Source organism: Mirounga leonina, unplaced genomic scaffold (assembly GCF_011800145.1).
Source record: "Mirounga leonina isolate KUSES-001 unplaced genomic scaffold, KU_Mleo_1.0 Mir_117, whole genome shotgun sequence".
Taxonomy (NCBI): Eukaryota; Metazoa; Chordata; class Mammalia; order Carnivora; family Phocidae; genus Mirounga; species Mirounga leonina.
In genome coordinates this window covers 6,490,049-6,506,725 of record NW_023270274.1, presented here as the reverse complement: position 1 = coordinate 6,506,725, position 16,677 = coordinate 6,490,049, and the positions used below count along the sequence as shown (strand labels likewise).

General features: G+C 46.8%; 1 protein-coding gene across 1 annotated transcript in view; it reads right to left on the bottom strand.

The window, feature by feature from the left end:
- The window catches only part of LOC118007274 (arf-GAP with SH3 domain, ANK repeat and PH domain-containing protein 2-like), a 119,253-nt gene that overhangs the window by 34,067 nt on the left and 68,509 nt on the right, over positions 1 to 16,677 (bottom strand). The window contains 5 exon segments of the mRNA XM_035000258.1: positions 899 to 1,065; positions 1,148 to 1,196; positions 6,232 to 6,319; positions 12,008 to 12,077; positions 12,167 to 12,270. Coding sequence (XP_034856149.1) covers positions 899 to 1,065; positions 1,148 to 1,196; positions 6,232 to 6,319; positions 12,008 to 12,077; positions 12,167 to 12,270 — 478 coding nt within the window.

The window sequence follows — 16,677 nt, the reverse complement described above, 5'->3', positions numbered from 1 at the left end:
CAGAAGGTAATTTTTAATGGGTCTGAGACCCTGAGGGAGTTCCTCAAACTACCCCCAGATATACAGCCTTTGGGGCAATAGGAACCTCCCAGCAATTCTCAACTGCCCACTCTATTTTTGTTGTGTTGTTTTTTGTAAGAACTGTCATAGAATGAGAGGAAGGAAAACGGTAACTGACCATCCCATGATCTTTCTCATTTTGTAAAAGTCCAGAAACAGCTATTCCAAAGCTCCCCGGACCTCACGGCACCATTCCATCTTAGTCAGAAGAAATCCACTCCTTAGGCTTTTAAAATACTAGCTATTAAAATCTACAATGATACTCTATGTCGATTAAAAAAAATGAAGCCCCTGAGAGGCTTCATCAAAATGAAGAATAAACATCTCATTTCACAGAACGTGCACCTGGGAGGGACCCGAAAACATTCTCGGCCAGTTCCTTCGCCTTCCATACAGGAAAACCGATACCTAACAAAGAAAGTGGCTCTCCCAGCATCACAGACTAAACAGCGGCTAGAAGTTCTACAAAGCAGCACAAAGAGAGGATGGAGTAAATCCCGGGAAAAGCCGCCCCTCCACGGCCACACAGTCAACATAATGAGCAGATGACCTTGGTTTCACCTGCCTTCTGTGCTTCCGTTTTCATTTCTTAAAAAGCTTCTAATCTTTTCAGCTCCATCAGGCCATCTTCGTGTTGCCCTGTGCGGGGCCCGGAGGTAGGCATCTTCCCACCCTCCACCCTCCACCCCCAAAGGTCTGCACACAGCCCAGGACGCAGCTGTGTGCCGCCCGGGCACCGCCGGGTCTGTAGTGAAAGGGAAAATCGGTGACTGGTCTGTGAATCGGAATGAGATGTGACTGTCCCAAAGCTGGGGGGAGGGACGGGGGAGGGTGTTACCTGGTGCCCCACAGTCGCAACACACGTCATTGCCCGTCATCCTCTGCACTTCGGAGATGATCTCCTTTGTCAGCTCTTGGACTATGTTATTTTCCCCGGTATTGTCATCCCCCTTAAATGCATTGTTTAAAGCTTCTTCTTTGCTGTTCTGCAGCACAGACATCCATCTAGAAAAACAACAGAGATGCTGTGTTAAAGCCCCAAGGACTGCGAGGTCCTGGCCCCAAGGCCCACCTCCAAGGAACTTACATTTGACATTCCTGCTCGTCCTCCGCTTGGAAGTGGTACGTCCTGTCATCTGCATGGCAAGAGGAGTTTGTCAATTGTGAGCCTGCACGGTAATCTGCACAGGATTCCAGCAGAAAGTGGTTTATAACTAACCTCGGGAATAACCGCAACTCTCCGCTAGGAAATGAACCATCTCTAGAGAACCGAGCCCTCCCTCGTGTCATTCCATGCCTTGCTTGCCCTTGCTCTGGGGGATTGTAGCTTTATCATCCAAATTCACAAACCTGCCCTGCCCTCCATTCCAGTTCATAAAGAGATGAAACTTACCCAGGCCGAAGCTATTCAGGGCCGGAAACCATCAACATGTTTTCAAAAGCTTTGCTTTTTAACTTGCTACAAAGTTGGTCCCCCCAAAAGTAATTGTTACAGCCCTTTGAATAATAAAAGCCTGTCCTCATGAGTATCTGAGAAGTTTTCTGGCCTTCTTAGAAAGAGGAGGCATTCTAGCAGGCCATGGGAGTGCTGTGTTGCAGGGCGAAGCAGGAGGGACAGCCAGGTGATGACGGGATGTGAGACCGTAGGCTCACACACAGCCATGTGAAAACACAGCAGCGTCTACAAGGCTTGTCCCAGACTGCTGACCCCTGTGCACGGAGCAGAGAAGAGGGGCACGGGATGTGCTATTCCTCCCAGAAGTGCAGAACCTCAGTCCAATTGTGGGAGAGCATCAGAGAAATCCAAGTTGAGGGACAGGTGACCAAAAAACCGATCAATCTTCTTCAAAACAAGTATCAAGGTCATGGAAGACCAGGAAAGGCTCTGACGTTGCCACAGCCAGTAGCAGATGAAGATGAAGTAAAAACGAACCGCGGGATCCTGCAGGGAGTCCCGAGCACCGGCGGAAACGCCCGAACCATGTAAGACTCCTCGTGAACAGCATCACCAATGTTGATCTCCGGGTTTTTTGGGGTTTTTTTAAAAGATTTTATTTATTTGACAGAGACACAGCGAGAGAGGGAACACAAGCAGGGGGGGCGGGAGAGGGAGAAGCAGGCTTCCTGCTGAGCAGGGAGCCCGACGCGGGGCTCGATCCCAGGACCCTGGGATCGTGACCTGAGCTGAAGGCAGACGCTTAACGACTGAGCCACCCAGGCGCCCAGATTCCCAGGTTTTGACAGAGTACACATGGCCGGTAACACGTACCATATACTACCAGACAAGCCATCAGGGGGCTGGTGAGGGATATACAGAGATTCTGTCTACAGTGAGTCCAAAACAAAGCCAAAAAGGAAAATTAAATTTAAAACCAAACAGAACGAAAAAAGGGAGGAGACCCAACTTCTGCAGAGAGCAGAGCAGTGACTGTCCTTGGGGACGCACAGAACCCTCGGGGCCCCTCTGAATGAGCTCACACGTCGTCTTCCAGCAGTGGTCTTCAGAGCCCTGGAAGCAGGCTGGTCCTGAGCGCGGCTCCTGGCGGGCTGGCTGGAGGGACACCGAGGCCCACGGAGGGCAAGCGGCAAAGACAAACACAGCCAGTGGCAGAGGAATCAGGTCTTCGACTCATGGTCCCATTTGCTTCTTCCCACCCTGTTCTACCGTTTTTCTCACACTAAGGGGGGACAGAACGACACCCCTGATCTAACCCCACCCCGTCACCGAGGAGAGGAGCAGGACTTAAGAGAACAGTTTCAAGTTCAGAAATATGAACTGAATTTCGGGAGTCAGCGGTCAGAGGCTGAGCCATGCGGAGGTGCCAGTGCCGGAAAGAGGGAGCAATGCCCCTTCTGCGGCTCCCACCTCCGGCCCTGATGTGAATGGCCTCAGCCGGAGGCAGGGCCTGGAGGCGCAGAGCCACCCCCCACACGGAGGGCCTCTCAGAGTTCTCGGGAAGCTGTGCTGTGGTGGGTAGTGTTAGGGGCTCTGTCTCTCACTGAGCTGCCTCCTGGCCAGACCCGCACAGCTCCAGGGGGAGAATCGAGGCGGCCAGGGGAGCAGCCCATTTCCTTTGGCCAATTCTATATTCTGACGTGTGAGGAGCAGGCGAAATGCTCTGTGAAAACTTCCAAGTAAGAATTCCCTCCTACAGACACTTTCGAGATGCTTATATATAAACTCAAGAGCAGTTTCTAGCAGCTTCAGCTCTGAGAGAAGAAAAAGCAAGAGAAGATGGTAGCTGGGGGCTGGGAAGGGCTGCCTCTCTACGTGAGGCTCCGGCTCCAGCTGGCCACAGCCCCAGTGTGTGGACCTGGAAAGACCCTGGCTCCTGGTCCATCTTATTCAGGCTGCCGCTGACCTAGGTCACCTGCAAATTCTCTTGCACCTTCCATCCTGCCAAGGGTGACGGTGTGATTGAGGACAGTGGTGCAGGACTTGAGTTTGCAAAGGGTGGGGGTCAATCTGAGGGCAACGGAGCTGGACGAACTCCTGAAGGCCTGGCCTTGCCACAGAAACGCCCTCCTTGAGGAGCCCAGGCCCATTTACAGCTGGCTCCGAGTGGGGAATGCCTGCTGGGGGAAAGAATGGTAACGGAGGGCCCTGCAGGGAACCAACGGAAGCCAGCTGTCAGTCTCTTACTCTTCCGGGCTGCCTGAGCCATTTCAGGATGGCTTCCCAGGAGGAGGGTGACTCTGGGGGCCTGAGACACCCACAGCTGAAGTATCTTCCTCACTGCCCATGATCGTGCAGCTTGACTTTTATTTCTCCAACCACCCAAATGTTTGAAGAGCTCAAACGCATCTTCGAGCTATGTGTCCCAGTAGCCTGGCTAGCAGGTGGGGGAGGAACAGAGAGGGCGACAGCCTCGTGTCCCGACTCAGGCACGATCAGACATGACCCCAAGCCCCAACCTTCTCGGGATGCTCGACAAATCAAGGCTTCACCACTTGGCAGCGTCTCCCTGGAGGACTCCTGGCCGGTTTTCAGGCTTCTCTGTGACAACTAAACCCACATACCGCTTCGACAAAGCATTTTCACCACAACTACTCCTAGGAGAGTAACACCTTTTGAAAACTAGGATGAAAAATTCGTAGGATTGGGATTCACTCTACCCACTAAAGGACGGTGGGAAGAAGAAGAAAGAAGCATTTTTCAAAGAATGACAATGGACTCTGGCAAATTTACAAAAGTGCCTCAAACCGAATTCGGGAAGCCCTTCTGGGTATCAGAGGCAGGAAGCCCTTGCCCAAAGATGTTTATTATGCATTAGATAGTAGAGCAAAGATACTGATGGAATCTTGGGAAATGCCGGCTTGCCAGAGCATTCACACGAAACCAGATTTACACAGGCCCGCCTTCCCACACGTCCAGGGAATGCAATAATTCACGCTTGGTAGGGAGCAGGGCACACTTACCATCTACTGACCCTCCTTGGTGCCTGACCAGTAGTTACAAATGTGTAGGTTGGGGAGTGCTTCGGGGTTGTTTACAAGTATGAAGTAAATGCCTCTGTGCATCTCACGGGGCCCCCGCAGGGGTGCTGGAGGGAACAGGGCAAGTAGAGGGATGTTCACCTCTGCCTCCCCGTGTGCGCGCAGCTCGGGCAAGCTCTGTTAACTACTAAGAGCCCATCAGGTCTTGAAGGGTGACACACTGCTTATCATGGGTTATTGCTTCAGAAAAAGGATGGCCTAAAGCCTCCGAGTGGTCCCCAGCCACTTGCTGACATCAGCTTATACCAACAAGGTCTCTCCCTTTACATAAAACTCTATTGCTCTCTGAAGGCAGGTAACCCCAGGAGCGATCCCATGTTATTATTTTTTTAAAAAGATTTATTTATTTATTTTAGAGGGAGAGCTCAGGGGGTACAGGGAGAGAGGGAGAGACAGAATCTCGAGCAGACTCCCCACTGAGTGTGGAGCCTGACACGAGGCTTGATCTCATGACCCTGGGATCAGGACCTGAGCCAAAATCAAGTCAGATGCTCAACCCACTGAGCCACGCAGGCGCCCCTCGATCCCACTGTAAACTACGGTCAGTCCTGCACGTTTACACTGTCTCGTGTGAATGAAGGATCTGAGAGTACAGAGGGGTAGACACATCTGTGGCCCTCACAAGACTTAGGAAGGACATGGGGTTTAAAGCAGGATAAAGTCAATATTACAAATTAGTCTAGAATCTGAAGGACAGAACAATGCCCAAACCCTTCACACACATCACACTGCTCAAGGCTCTCCTCCAACTTAGTACAGTGCGCATTACAACGGGGACAACAGGGTACAAGGATGAATGGCCATGGGCCTCCGTCTCATCATCCAGAGAAGTGGAGGTGGTAATAATTACCTCCTAAGCTTGCTGTGAGCAATAAATCATATAAGAAATAACTTCTTAGCCCTCAGTAATATAATCCAACAGACATCTTAAAAACTAGCCACGTCATGCTCTGGATACTGAGGCAATTAAGACTGTGCTCACCTTCCTAAGAGCACCTTCCTAAAATGCACGTTCTAGACTTTTCCTCTATAAACACAATTCTTGTGCCTAAACCCGTTGTGACCCCCTTTGAAAGGGGATCTGGCTCCTTCCTCCCCCCAAACTGTAACCCTGCCACCTAAAAGTGCCATGAACAAAGGCCAATCTTGTTTCAAGACACACTAGTCCTTTCCTTTCTTAGGGACGCTGAGTAGACACTCATCACAACAGATGGTTCTGTGGTGATTCTTTTGTGTACACCACAAAAAAGAAAAGCATACCGAAGCAAAAAGACAAATTCTGTGGTGGGGAAGACAAAACAATTTCAAAAATGAATGCTTCCAGGGCTCTGAAGACCTTACCATGTTAGGGGTGGAGCATTTCTAACATCACCCAAACCATGGAAGCTCTGACAACACAGAATCGTCCTTCTTTATAGTTAAGTGAGGAGATTTTAGGCTCAAGGGGCTGATCTAGTCTAATCTCCTTGTTTACGGGGGCCCATGAGGAGAGCAGGGCCGCCCTCAGCGTCAGTTCCTAAACTGGAGGGACTGGCAAACAAACAGTTATGAGTGGAAAGAGGAAGCATGTATGTCATGTGAAGGCATTTCTCCTTGACAATCAATTTTTTGAAATGGGATTGACGCCCCAGCAGAGAGCTGAAAATCATTTCTCTAGTGGAGAAATAAACTTACGTGAAATAAGGTCAAAACACTTTTTCTCCTCGGGGTTGGTCTTCACTTGGCAGGTTAATAGGTTGAGCTTTGCCGGAGGCCGGTTTGCCTGTTTAAAAACAGAGAAATAGGGAGATGTGTGGGAAGGAGGAGAAAATCATATGGTATCATTTCTCATTAAAATACAGCAAGAACATGGGGCGCCTGGGGGGCTCAGTCTGTTAAGTGTCCACCTTCAGCTCAGGTCATGATCTCAGAGTCCTGGGATTGAGCCCTGTGTCCAGCTCTGCACCCAGCCGGGAGTCTGCTTGTCCCTCTGCCCCTTCCCCTGCTCCCATTCTCTTTCTCTGAAATAAATAAAATCTTTTAAAAAAAATACAGCAAGAACAGGATTTCCACTAGTTTGCAAAGATGGCTTGCAGAAGGCAGATTTTATGTAGGCAGGCACAACACAGCATGTCCTTAAATCTCAGCTCCCTGGAAGGCAGTTGCCACTTCCTGTGAGGGACACTTGGTGGCCCCACACCTACCCAGCCAGGGCGCAAGTGATGCTTGCTGTGAGGCCGATGGGCGTGGGCTCCCTGAGATCAAAATGCTCCACGGCTAATGCTCTGAGACATCTGTCCCAATTCCTACTGATGACACAGATGGTTGGCTGGGTGACTTAGGCACCAAGCTCAATTTCTGGTGATCTTAGAAGTGTTTTCCTGAGTGTAAACACTCACTTCCAAGGAAAGAAATCTCATAGCACAAAAATGACAGAGAAATTATTTTCCCTACTTTTTGAAGTCACAACAGGTAACAGATTGATAATCCTAAATGCTAACCATTTGTCACTTAAGTTTTAACAAAACCCATCTCATTCACATAAGTACCCCGAATCCCTCCCAACACAGTGGCAACAAAAGATCATAATACATTTTTGTCAGACAGATGTCAAAATGGGTATTTTATTACCATTTCAAAAACCACCATAATTAGTCCAAAAAAGGGCAAAGATCAAAGGATAAGATAATTTTAGGGGAAAAAAAAATATCAATGGTAAAATGTCTCTCAGAAATCTTGGAGAAATCTCCAAATATGAATGGGCTTATCTTACCCACCTCCCAAGCTGCACAAGGAAAAGATCAAATAAAATGCCGTATACGTCAACCTTTTATTCACCCTACCTGTGGCCACCAGCCACATTTACAGGTTGTGAAAGCTTGGATTTGGCATTCATTGAGAAACACACACATGAGCATCCACACCTGGGCAGACCTGTGAGACCTTCATTCATTTATAAACTCCTTTCCACTAAACTCAGGGTAGGGGTAAGGGAGCATAGTCTCCATTCAAATAGGATGGATCCTTGCAGTGTGAAGTTTGGGTTTGATAAAAGGAAGGTGGGGTAAAAACAGAAGTTGGATAAAAAGGGTGGACCAGACTCTCCCGGTCTGTAGCCATGCTGGGCTCATCTCTCATATGAAATTCACTGGATATTCTCCACAGTCGTAGATGCCTAACAGAATCCTTCAATCGTCAGAAATCAGTATTAAAAGACTTCAAGCTCTATCCAATCTTGCAAACCTTGACAATTCCAAGTGAAAGTACCATCAATCCAATTTTGGATCTTTACCAACAAAATTACCTGGCTCATCTAGGAACCAGTCCACCAAATAATATATTTCTACAGCGCCAAGTGGTTGACCACACCACGATGCAACCACATACTTGACCGCATAAAGTAGTTGTCTACCTGTCACCTCCTGTGATCACACAACTACATATATGCATCTAGGGGATGTTCCTGGCCTATTTCCAAACTGCTGGTGTCCACTGGATCTCAGGCACAGGAGCAGTAAGAGGGGCTGGTGTACACAGAAACACTTTGATGGGGCGCCTGGGTGGCTCAGCTGGTTAAGCAACTGCCTTCGGCTCAGGTCATGATCCTGGAGTCCCAGGATCGAGCCCCACGCGGGCTCCCTGCTCGGCAGGGAGTCTGCTTCTCCCTCTGACCCTCCTCCCTCTCATGCTCTCTGTCTCTCATTCTCTCTGTCTCAAATAAATAAATAAAATCTTAAAAAAAAAAAAAAAAAACACTTTCATGCACAAGAAGATAATTCTGAATAGTAAGAGTAGCTACATTTACTCAGCAATTAAAAACCATCATCATCATTATTATGATTTGCCTACAGGAGGCAGGTACTACTGTTCTAAGAATTTTTAATAAAATAACTCATTTAATTTTCCTTAACTGACCTTTGAGGTAGGAACTGCTCCAGTTTTATAGACAGAGGGACTGGCCCAGATAGACTAAGTAACGTGATGAATCTTACAGAGCTTGGGGGCAGTGAAGCAACATTTGAGCCAAGGGCAGCCTGGGCTCAGAGCACAAGCTCTTAACTGCAGCGCATGGATTTCCATGGAAAGCAGAGGCACGGACCTGGACATATCTGTGCATACCTTTCAGTGCCACAAAAAAGCACAACTGAATTAAAACCACCCTCTAACTTGTATCCTTCCATCTTCCCTGTGCCATGGGGAAAGCTGCTCATTCTTACCAAGACAGCTACCCTCAAAGACAGACTGTCCTTCACATGTACAAACAGCACAAGACATGGGAAAATATTCAGGGCCTCTATTTGAAGTAGGAATAATTCTGAAGGCACAAATGTGGCTACATGTTCAAAGTAACAGCTGTCAGAGTAGGTCCCCAAAACTCAGAACAGCTGATACTGCTGAAGATGTCAGCTTGTATGTTTTACATTAATAAATGTTTGCTATTTGTCCATCCAGATTAAGGAGTAGCTGACACAAAAGCTGTAAGAAAAAATCTACAGGAGAAAATTTTTAAATAGAGAAAACTCTATCCTTTTAATTCTCTCCCCTGCTGCAATTTGAGAGAAATGGTGTCATCACTGAATTCAGCTATAGAACAGTTCTACCTAATGCATCAGATACCAGTGCTCTTTGAGAGCTTAATTTGAAAAGCTCTGCCTTAATAGAAAGGAAGGATCAGGAAAGAGATCTATAGATTTTGTGTTTGACTCAAGGCACTGATTATCAGAGCTCCTCTCATTTTAATAATGCCATTCTATTTTTTCCAATTTCTCAGGCCTTTAATAGGAAGTCTGTATTCTTCATGATTGATGATCATTTAAAAAAAATGAGACTACATAATAACCAGGGGACATTTCTTCCAGTTTAAAAAGTCTCCAGTCTTTGGCAGTGTGGCAAAGTGATGCACTTGGCAAAGATGATACTCAATTAGTTATTTTGTCCCAAGGATCACTTTTCTCAGTGCCAGAAAACACAATTAACCTTGGCTAACAGGGAATACCAACTACAGCTTTCACTGAATCCATCCGGATGTTATCACCGTCCCTCTGCTAGAATACAGGACACAACAGTCTCCTCTCCCAAAGGCTGCCAGCTTCCTGGGAAAAAACTGGTTTTCCAAATGGCACAAATACACCCCGTGATTCCACAATGTAAAGATCTGATTCTCCACTGAGCGCCAGCTACCGCTCTTAGATCCCCATTTACTCAATCAGGTCTTTGTGAACAACTGTCCTTTTCCCCCGATGATAAATTAGCCTACTCAGGGAGACGCTGGCTACAAAGGAGCCAAATCCAAACAAAATCAAACAAAAAGGCACCTCTCAAATCCCTTTCTCGGCAGAGGTTAATTCACATCACTGCCCATGAACACTGAGTGCAGTGGCGTGTGTGTGTGTGTGTGTGTGTGTGTGTTGGGGGGCGGATTCTGCTTTCCAGAGCAAGCAGAATGCACACAGAATTAGGAGAAAAGGACAGCTCTCTGGTATGTGTATAGGCCCTGCTTTAGGAACCCTCTGGTCTTCCTGGCAAGGCAGAGGGCCAGAGGCAGGGTTGCTCCCACGGCACCCAGCCCAGGCTGCGAAGGGCCCGGTGAGTCACAGAGAGCGCACAGAGATTCCCTAGACGGGGATCCCCCTAAACACAAAGCACTTACTAAATATGCAAGTTGCGTGACAAGGTGAGCTGTCAGCACGCTAGTAAAGCTAGCTATAACTACTACCTGCCAAAAACCGGAGCAACCCATCAACATTTAAAGGAAACTGAGCCTCTGCATCTTCTAGGGAGAAGTAATGGAAGTGATGTGAGCCCAAGTTTACACTGTGAGCAAAGGATTACTAGGCCTGTTTTCATTTCTCTCTCGGAGGGAGAACCACTCGCCGGCTTAAGCCGAGGCTCTGGGTCTAGCAGAATGCTTTAATGAGGCAGATATACCAAATGACTTAAGAGCTGTAAAGAGGCACAGAATGAAACTCAGTCTTACTCTGTGAAATTTTCTGCATGGAGGCAATAAACCTGAATTAAAACAAACAACTGAGTAGAAAACAATTTGAAAGCAGAACACAGAAACACAGGTGTTTGGAGCAGGGATGGAACCTGGCCATCATCCAGTCTGTGGTCTTAATTTTAAAGAGGCATGGTGACTAGATAGATCAGCCTCCCTGAGTCTATAGCACTCCTCCCCAACACTCAGGCATTTGTCTATACGGAAAGAACATCACATCAGGATCCAAACTGCACAGCCCTGGGAGTGATGTTGTGACCATGAAGGAGGCCAGTGAAGGCTGGATTTTAGAAAAGAGAAATGATCTCTATTTGCCCAGGCAAGAGACACATTCAATCTCCTAGGCCAAAGGTCCCAAGAGATCCCTATAGACACTGAACGTATGCTAGGGCCCAGTCTCTCTCTCTTCCCCAAGCAGTCAGTGAAAACGAAGGGGCCCCTAGTGGGACACAATCGAGGCTCAAGGGAGGTTTTACTCTGTTTCCTTATGCATGAGTCATGAGAAGAGCTGTTTCTCTGGAACTCACGTTGAGCTATTACCTGTCTACAGCTGTGCTCCTGCCCATCTCTGCCTTTCACCAGGGGAACTGGTGGGAAAGGGGGGTTGGGGGGAATGACAAAGACTCCGGGTCATCTCTACTCCCATGCACTCACAGGACTGGGGCTGCTTGTATGCACATAGTACCAGGCCTTCTGCTTGGGGAACAGAAATGCTGGCCACCATCAGTGTTCTCATTAGTCCCAAAATAGCAACAACTCAGCCTTTAGACATTTTCAAAAATGTCTACCAGCCTACGTGGTATTTATCAGATTCTGTCATACCAGGTAAGGCATGATACACCTAAGCCACCGTGGGAGAGAGCACCACGGTGTGAAAGGCTGTGTTTGTAACTGTGGTTAAAATCCCTGGTCTGGAAGATAGATTAGTAAATCATTTTATTCAGATTGATTGGTTTTTCAATAGGCTACACACAGAGGCCTCCGTTTCTTGCAAGGACTCTTATACACAGGATGACAGAAAAAGGTCTTGATTAAGGTTGGGCGCAGTGTGTTAGATTTCTACAATACATGACTGAAATCTCTCTTCTCTTGGATTTCGGATTCCCAGTGTACTGACCACCGAAACGCTTCCCCTCTAATGGAAAAGTAGGCATCTTCCCAAGCAGGATATTCGATTTCCAGAGACAAAGACAGCTGGGAAGTGGTGGGCTGTTTGTTTCTGGAAGCCACTGGCGTCTAAATGAAGACCGCCGACCCAGTCAGGCAGTGAACGACACAAGGCTCTCCCCAGCTGGAGCAGCGTGAACAGGGGACAGGTGCACCACATCGAGAAGGACCCCAGATGCGCTCTCCTAGCTGAGGTGGGGGGGCGGTTGTCTTTAAAAGGCGTTGTCAAGGCCAGAGCGTGCCCAGTGGCTGGCATCCCCCACTCACCTCCCTGCAGCAGCCCCCGAATTAAAAGAGAATACTTACGGTGCCGTGGGATATGGTCAGGAAACCATTTTTAACTGAACATTTCCTTTTCTGCCACACTTTTCGGATCCTTAGAGATAAATGGGAAAGAAAAGAGTTGAGCAATTTTGGGCGCAGGAGACCCACGCACACGTCACCTCCAGCCCCACGGCCACTTACCCGTCGCTCTTCTTATAGAGATTGCCGTTCCGCTCAGTCCCGTGCTCTTTGTTTCCCTGAGGCTGATGTAAACTATAGGCTGTACTCTGGCGAATTTGTGGATCCTAAAAATGGTCGAGAAGTTGCTTTTAATCCTGTCCAGATTCCAAGTTTTAAAAAAGCCATCCTTACATTTTTTTAAATTAGAGAAATGTCATCTATCAGCACACCAAAAAAAAAAAAAAAAGGGCATAAAAGTCATACCCAGGAATTCGCTAATGCCACCTGCAAGGCTGGAGAAGTAAATGTCAAACCAGCATCCCCCAACTAGCTGATGGAGAATGAGCTATTTGGAAGTTACAGATTTTACTTAATTATGAGCCTTAAGTCCCTGATAATGGCAAGAAGCTCCTGGTGTGGCAAAAGCAGCTTTCAGAAGAAAGGTAACATATGTGTTAGAAAAGGCAGCACTTTTAAGCAAGAAAAATCCCCAATGTTCCACCTCTTACTTGTAGGCAAGTCACTTACGCTCCCTGCCTCAGTTTCTTCCTTGGAAAATAGGAAAACAATACCCAGTAAAATGATAAATATAGTAAGGTCTGAGTAAGAGAACACGTGTGAACACCCGGTACATAACAGGTGTTGAACAATATTCCCCTCCTGATCCATCAACCCAGCAAAGGGGCCGAAGCACTGAACCTAACCGCCTCAGCCTCAGGGCAGACTGTGCACTTGGTCAGCAGAGAATCTGCCACAGTTGGAAACTCCGGTCTTCAGCTACCCCAGGCATCCAGTGGGCGCTCAACTATTGAACAGATGGTATCAGAAGCCCTGAGCCGAGCGTGGAAAGGAACCGTCCATACTAGAACTGGAAATTCTGGCAGACGTAGGAAACGGGGGAGCAAAACATGAACAGAGTTCACAGGCCAACTGTTTATTGAGAAGCTCCCAACTGCTCCATTTCATAATGGAGGAAATAGAAACACGATGAAAATACGTGATTTGGTTAAGATGCAGAGCCTGTTAGGGCCAGAGAGGAGAATGGAAGGGAATTCCAACCTCCCCCTCGATGCTCCTTCCATGTGCCCTCACCAGAAGATGTCCCAAGACACAGTCTCATCTCCACCATCCTTGGGGAAACTAGGCACTGCCTGATGAAGAAGTCAAAGTGATCCGGACCAAGTACACAAGTACTCTAGAAGTGAAGGGCCAAGTCGGGGAAGCCACAGGAGTCTGGAGGGACGGAGTTTTCGAGACGAAAGCAAGCAGAGATGGAGAATAAAGGGAGAGTAACACACAGATGCATGGAGAGGAAAGTGGTGGCTGTGGTCATCCTCTGTGGATATCAGGACAGCTAGTGTAGCTCAGACAAAGTGGGCCAAGTGGTAGAAGGGACAGACAGACCTGAGTCAGAGTTACCGACTTCATCTGAAGGCAACAGCTAGCCACCTCACTTCTTGACAGTTTTAAAGGTTTTTGAAGCATAACATTTTAAATTTTGATGAAATTTATCTATTGCTTCTTTTGTCATTTATACTTTAGATGTCACATCTAAGAAACCCTGGCTTACTCCAAGATCATGAAGTTATACCTATGTTTTCTTCTAAGAATCCGAGTTTCAGCTCTTAGACTTAGGTTTCTGATCCATTTTGAGTTAATTTTTGGTTATGGTGTGAGGTAGGGGTCCAAATTCATTCCTTTGCTTATGGCTATCCAGTTGTCCCAGCAACACTTGTTGAAAAGACTATTCTTTCCTCACTGAATTGTCTTAGCACCCATGTTGAAAAAACAATTGGCCATATGTATAAGGGTTTATTTCTGGACTCTCAATTCTGTTTCACTGATCAGTAAGCCTAACCTTGCAGCAGTACCACACTGTCTTGATTATTATAGCTTAGTGGTGAATCTTGAAATCAGGAAGTGTGAGTCCTCCAACTTGTGTTCTTTTTCAAGGCTGTTTTGACTATTCTGGGTCCCCTGCATTTCCTTATGAGTTTTAGAATCAGCTTGTCAATTTCTGCAAAAAGGAAGGGGGGAATTTGATAGGGATGGCACTGAACCTGCAGATCAGTAAGGGGGCTGTGGCCACCTGAATAGTATTAAATCCTCCATTCCATGAACATGATCTGTCTAGCACAGGCGTTTTGTTTTGTTTTGTTTTTAGCACTGACTTTTTAATTGTGAGATATATATGGGACTACTCTGCAAATAAGGAAAATCAAAAGAAAATCTTGATCTGAGAAATCAAATAACGTGCTCAGGCATCCCATCACTGAATTGACAACAGAGCCTAGACAAATAGACCCCAAAATAGGAGAAACATCCTCATTCTTCACAGAGAGTTCACGCAGCACTCCTGCCTCCAGACGGGCAAACAACTCACTCATCAGGTGAGGATGGTGCCAATTTCCACACTCTCTCAGAAGGGGAGAATATTAGCACTAGAAATCTAGAGCAAACCCAGCTTTATGCATCATTGGGAATAAATGCAGTGGAGGAGAAACAGAGAAGTGCTGTTCACCTATACGAATCCCTGTGAAAGACTAAAAATAAACCTGTCAAAAGACTAAACTGCACAACCAAGAAATACGACTATTGATTTAGGGAGGAAAAAAAACCCTGCACAAAGTAAGTGGTGGGATCATGTGACAACACTGCGAATGTGTTCACGCCGAGCATATTAATCAGAATGCTCACAGGCCTTATGAACAGGAAAAAGGGCATTCTTCTTTTCAACAGAATCAGACCCTTTGCCAGACTTTAAGGAAGAAATTATGGTTTTATTCTTTAGACCAGACATTTCTTGAATCAATTAAAAAGTGGAGGCAAATCTGAAGCTGTACAATGTAAAATGTGTAAATAAGAGGAATATATTCTATTTGACATAAAATTGAATCTGCTTTAGAACTAATTATTTCAGCATCTTCAAGGTGACTTCTAAGTGATCCAACAAAAACAGCCTTTCTTCACCTGTTCATAGAGGTATTTTATACAATACCTCATCAGGTGAAGGGGTGACAAATGAAGTTTGCCTTTTCACATAACCAAGACTGCAACTCAATGGAATACAATCCAAGAGAAAAGAGCCTTTACTTCTGGGAAAAAGAAGAATCTAACACAGAGAGGCGACTGGCTGGGGGCTGGGGTATCCACGTTACCCTGACTCTCGGAGACTCTCCATCACACTCTGCACTTCTTAGAAAAGCCAAGGATGCCCAGGACTTGACTGAGTGAGCCTCACAATGTGGAGACTGTCCCTATGTCTGAAGCACATAGGTTAAGTAGGCATTTTATGGACCTTCAGAAGGCTCTCCTAAGGTTCTTTCAATAAGCACATATCCTCTATCCTGTGACATCCAGGCAAGTTCTCAGACCCCAGGAACCATTCATGACCCTAAAGTTTATGTGGCCATATGAAGTGTTAGGCATTGGGTCCTGCCAAGACAGAGAATGCCCAGATGAGCAGTAGACTTAATATGTGAAATTTTCAGGAACAGGGGAAAAAAGAGTGATGATGTTGCATATGTTATACATATAAAGATCTACTCATTACATCAGAAGTATCCCTGAGCTCCCTAAGACCCTAGAACATCATAAAAACTTACACACTTTAGGGGTGCCTGGGTGGTTCAGTCGGTTAAGCATCTGCCTTCAGCTCAGGTCATGATCCCGGGGTTCTGGGATCGAGCCCCATGTTGGGCTCTCTGCTCAGCGGGGAGTCTGCTTCTCCCTCTCCTTCTGCCCCTCCCCCTGCTCATGCGTGTGCTCACGCTCTAATAAGTAAATAAATAATCTAAAAAACAACAACAAACTTACACACTTTGTCTACCTCTTAGAAAGTCTGTATTCAGACAATTCTTGTAATAAATGGATCACCAAGGAGTCACCCCTGGATGCTTGAAGTTTCTCTACCAAGGGAGAGCTGTAACGTCCAAGTATGTCCCACATACGTCCAAGTACCTTCTTGGGCTATGACAGGTGTGTCCACTCACATGGACACAACCAGGAGCTGGGGGCTTTGCTAAGCAAGCACTAAGCCATGGTCTAAGAACAGTGTTTTCAAATCTCATTACCACACATTCCCCATTATTTCTGGATATTTTTTAAAGAAGATTCTGTCTGATACAAGGTATTATTAAAGTCCTATAATCTGGCTAAAGAGAACAGGCTTGCAGTGGAACAGACCAGGGTTCAAATCCTGGCCCTGACACTACTGAGTGGGCTCCAGCAAGTACACTTTCCTCCTCTCTTGGACTTAAGTTGTAAATGTGGGCACGTGGTATTATATATTACCACCTGCCCTGCAAGCCCGTTGTCTGGATTACTGGTCACAGTTATCAAGTGCCTGGAAAGACCTAAGAAATAAGGCAAGTAGGCATGGCCAAACCACAGAGCAGAACCCTGATGCAGTGAAGGGACAGGAAGTGAAGTGTGGATGAAGGTGGGCAACTGGGGAAGTGGCAGAGCCAGGGGTCAGGAACAGGGGGTCAGTCTAGGTTGGGGTGTGACGGCTCCTAAATCAGAGTGGGGAA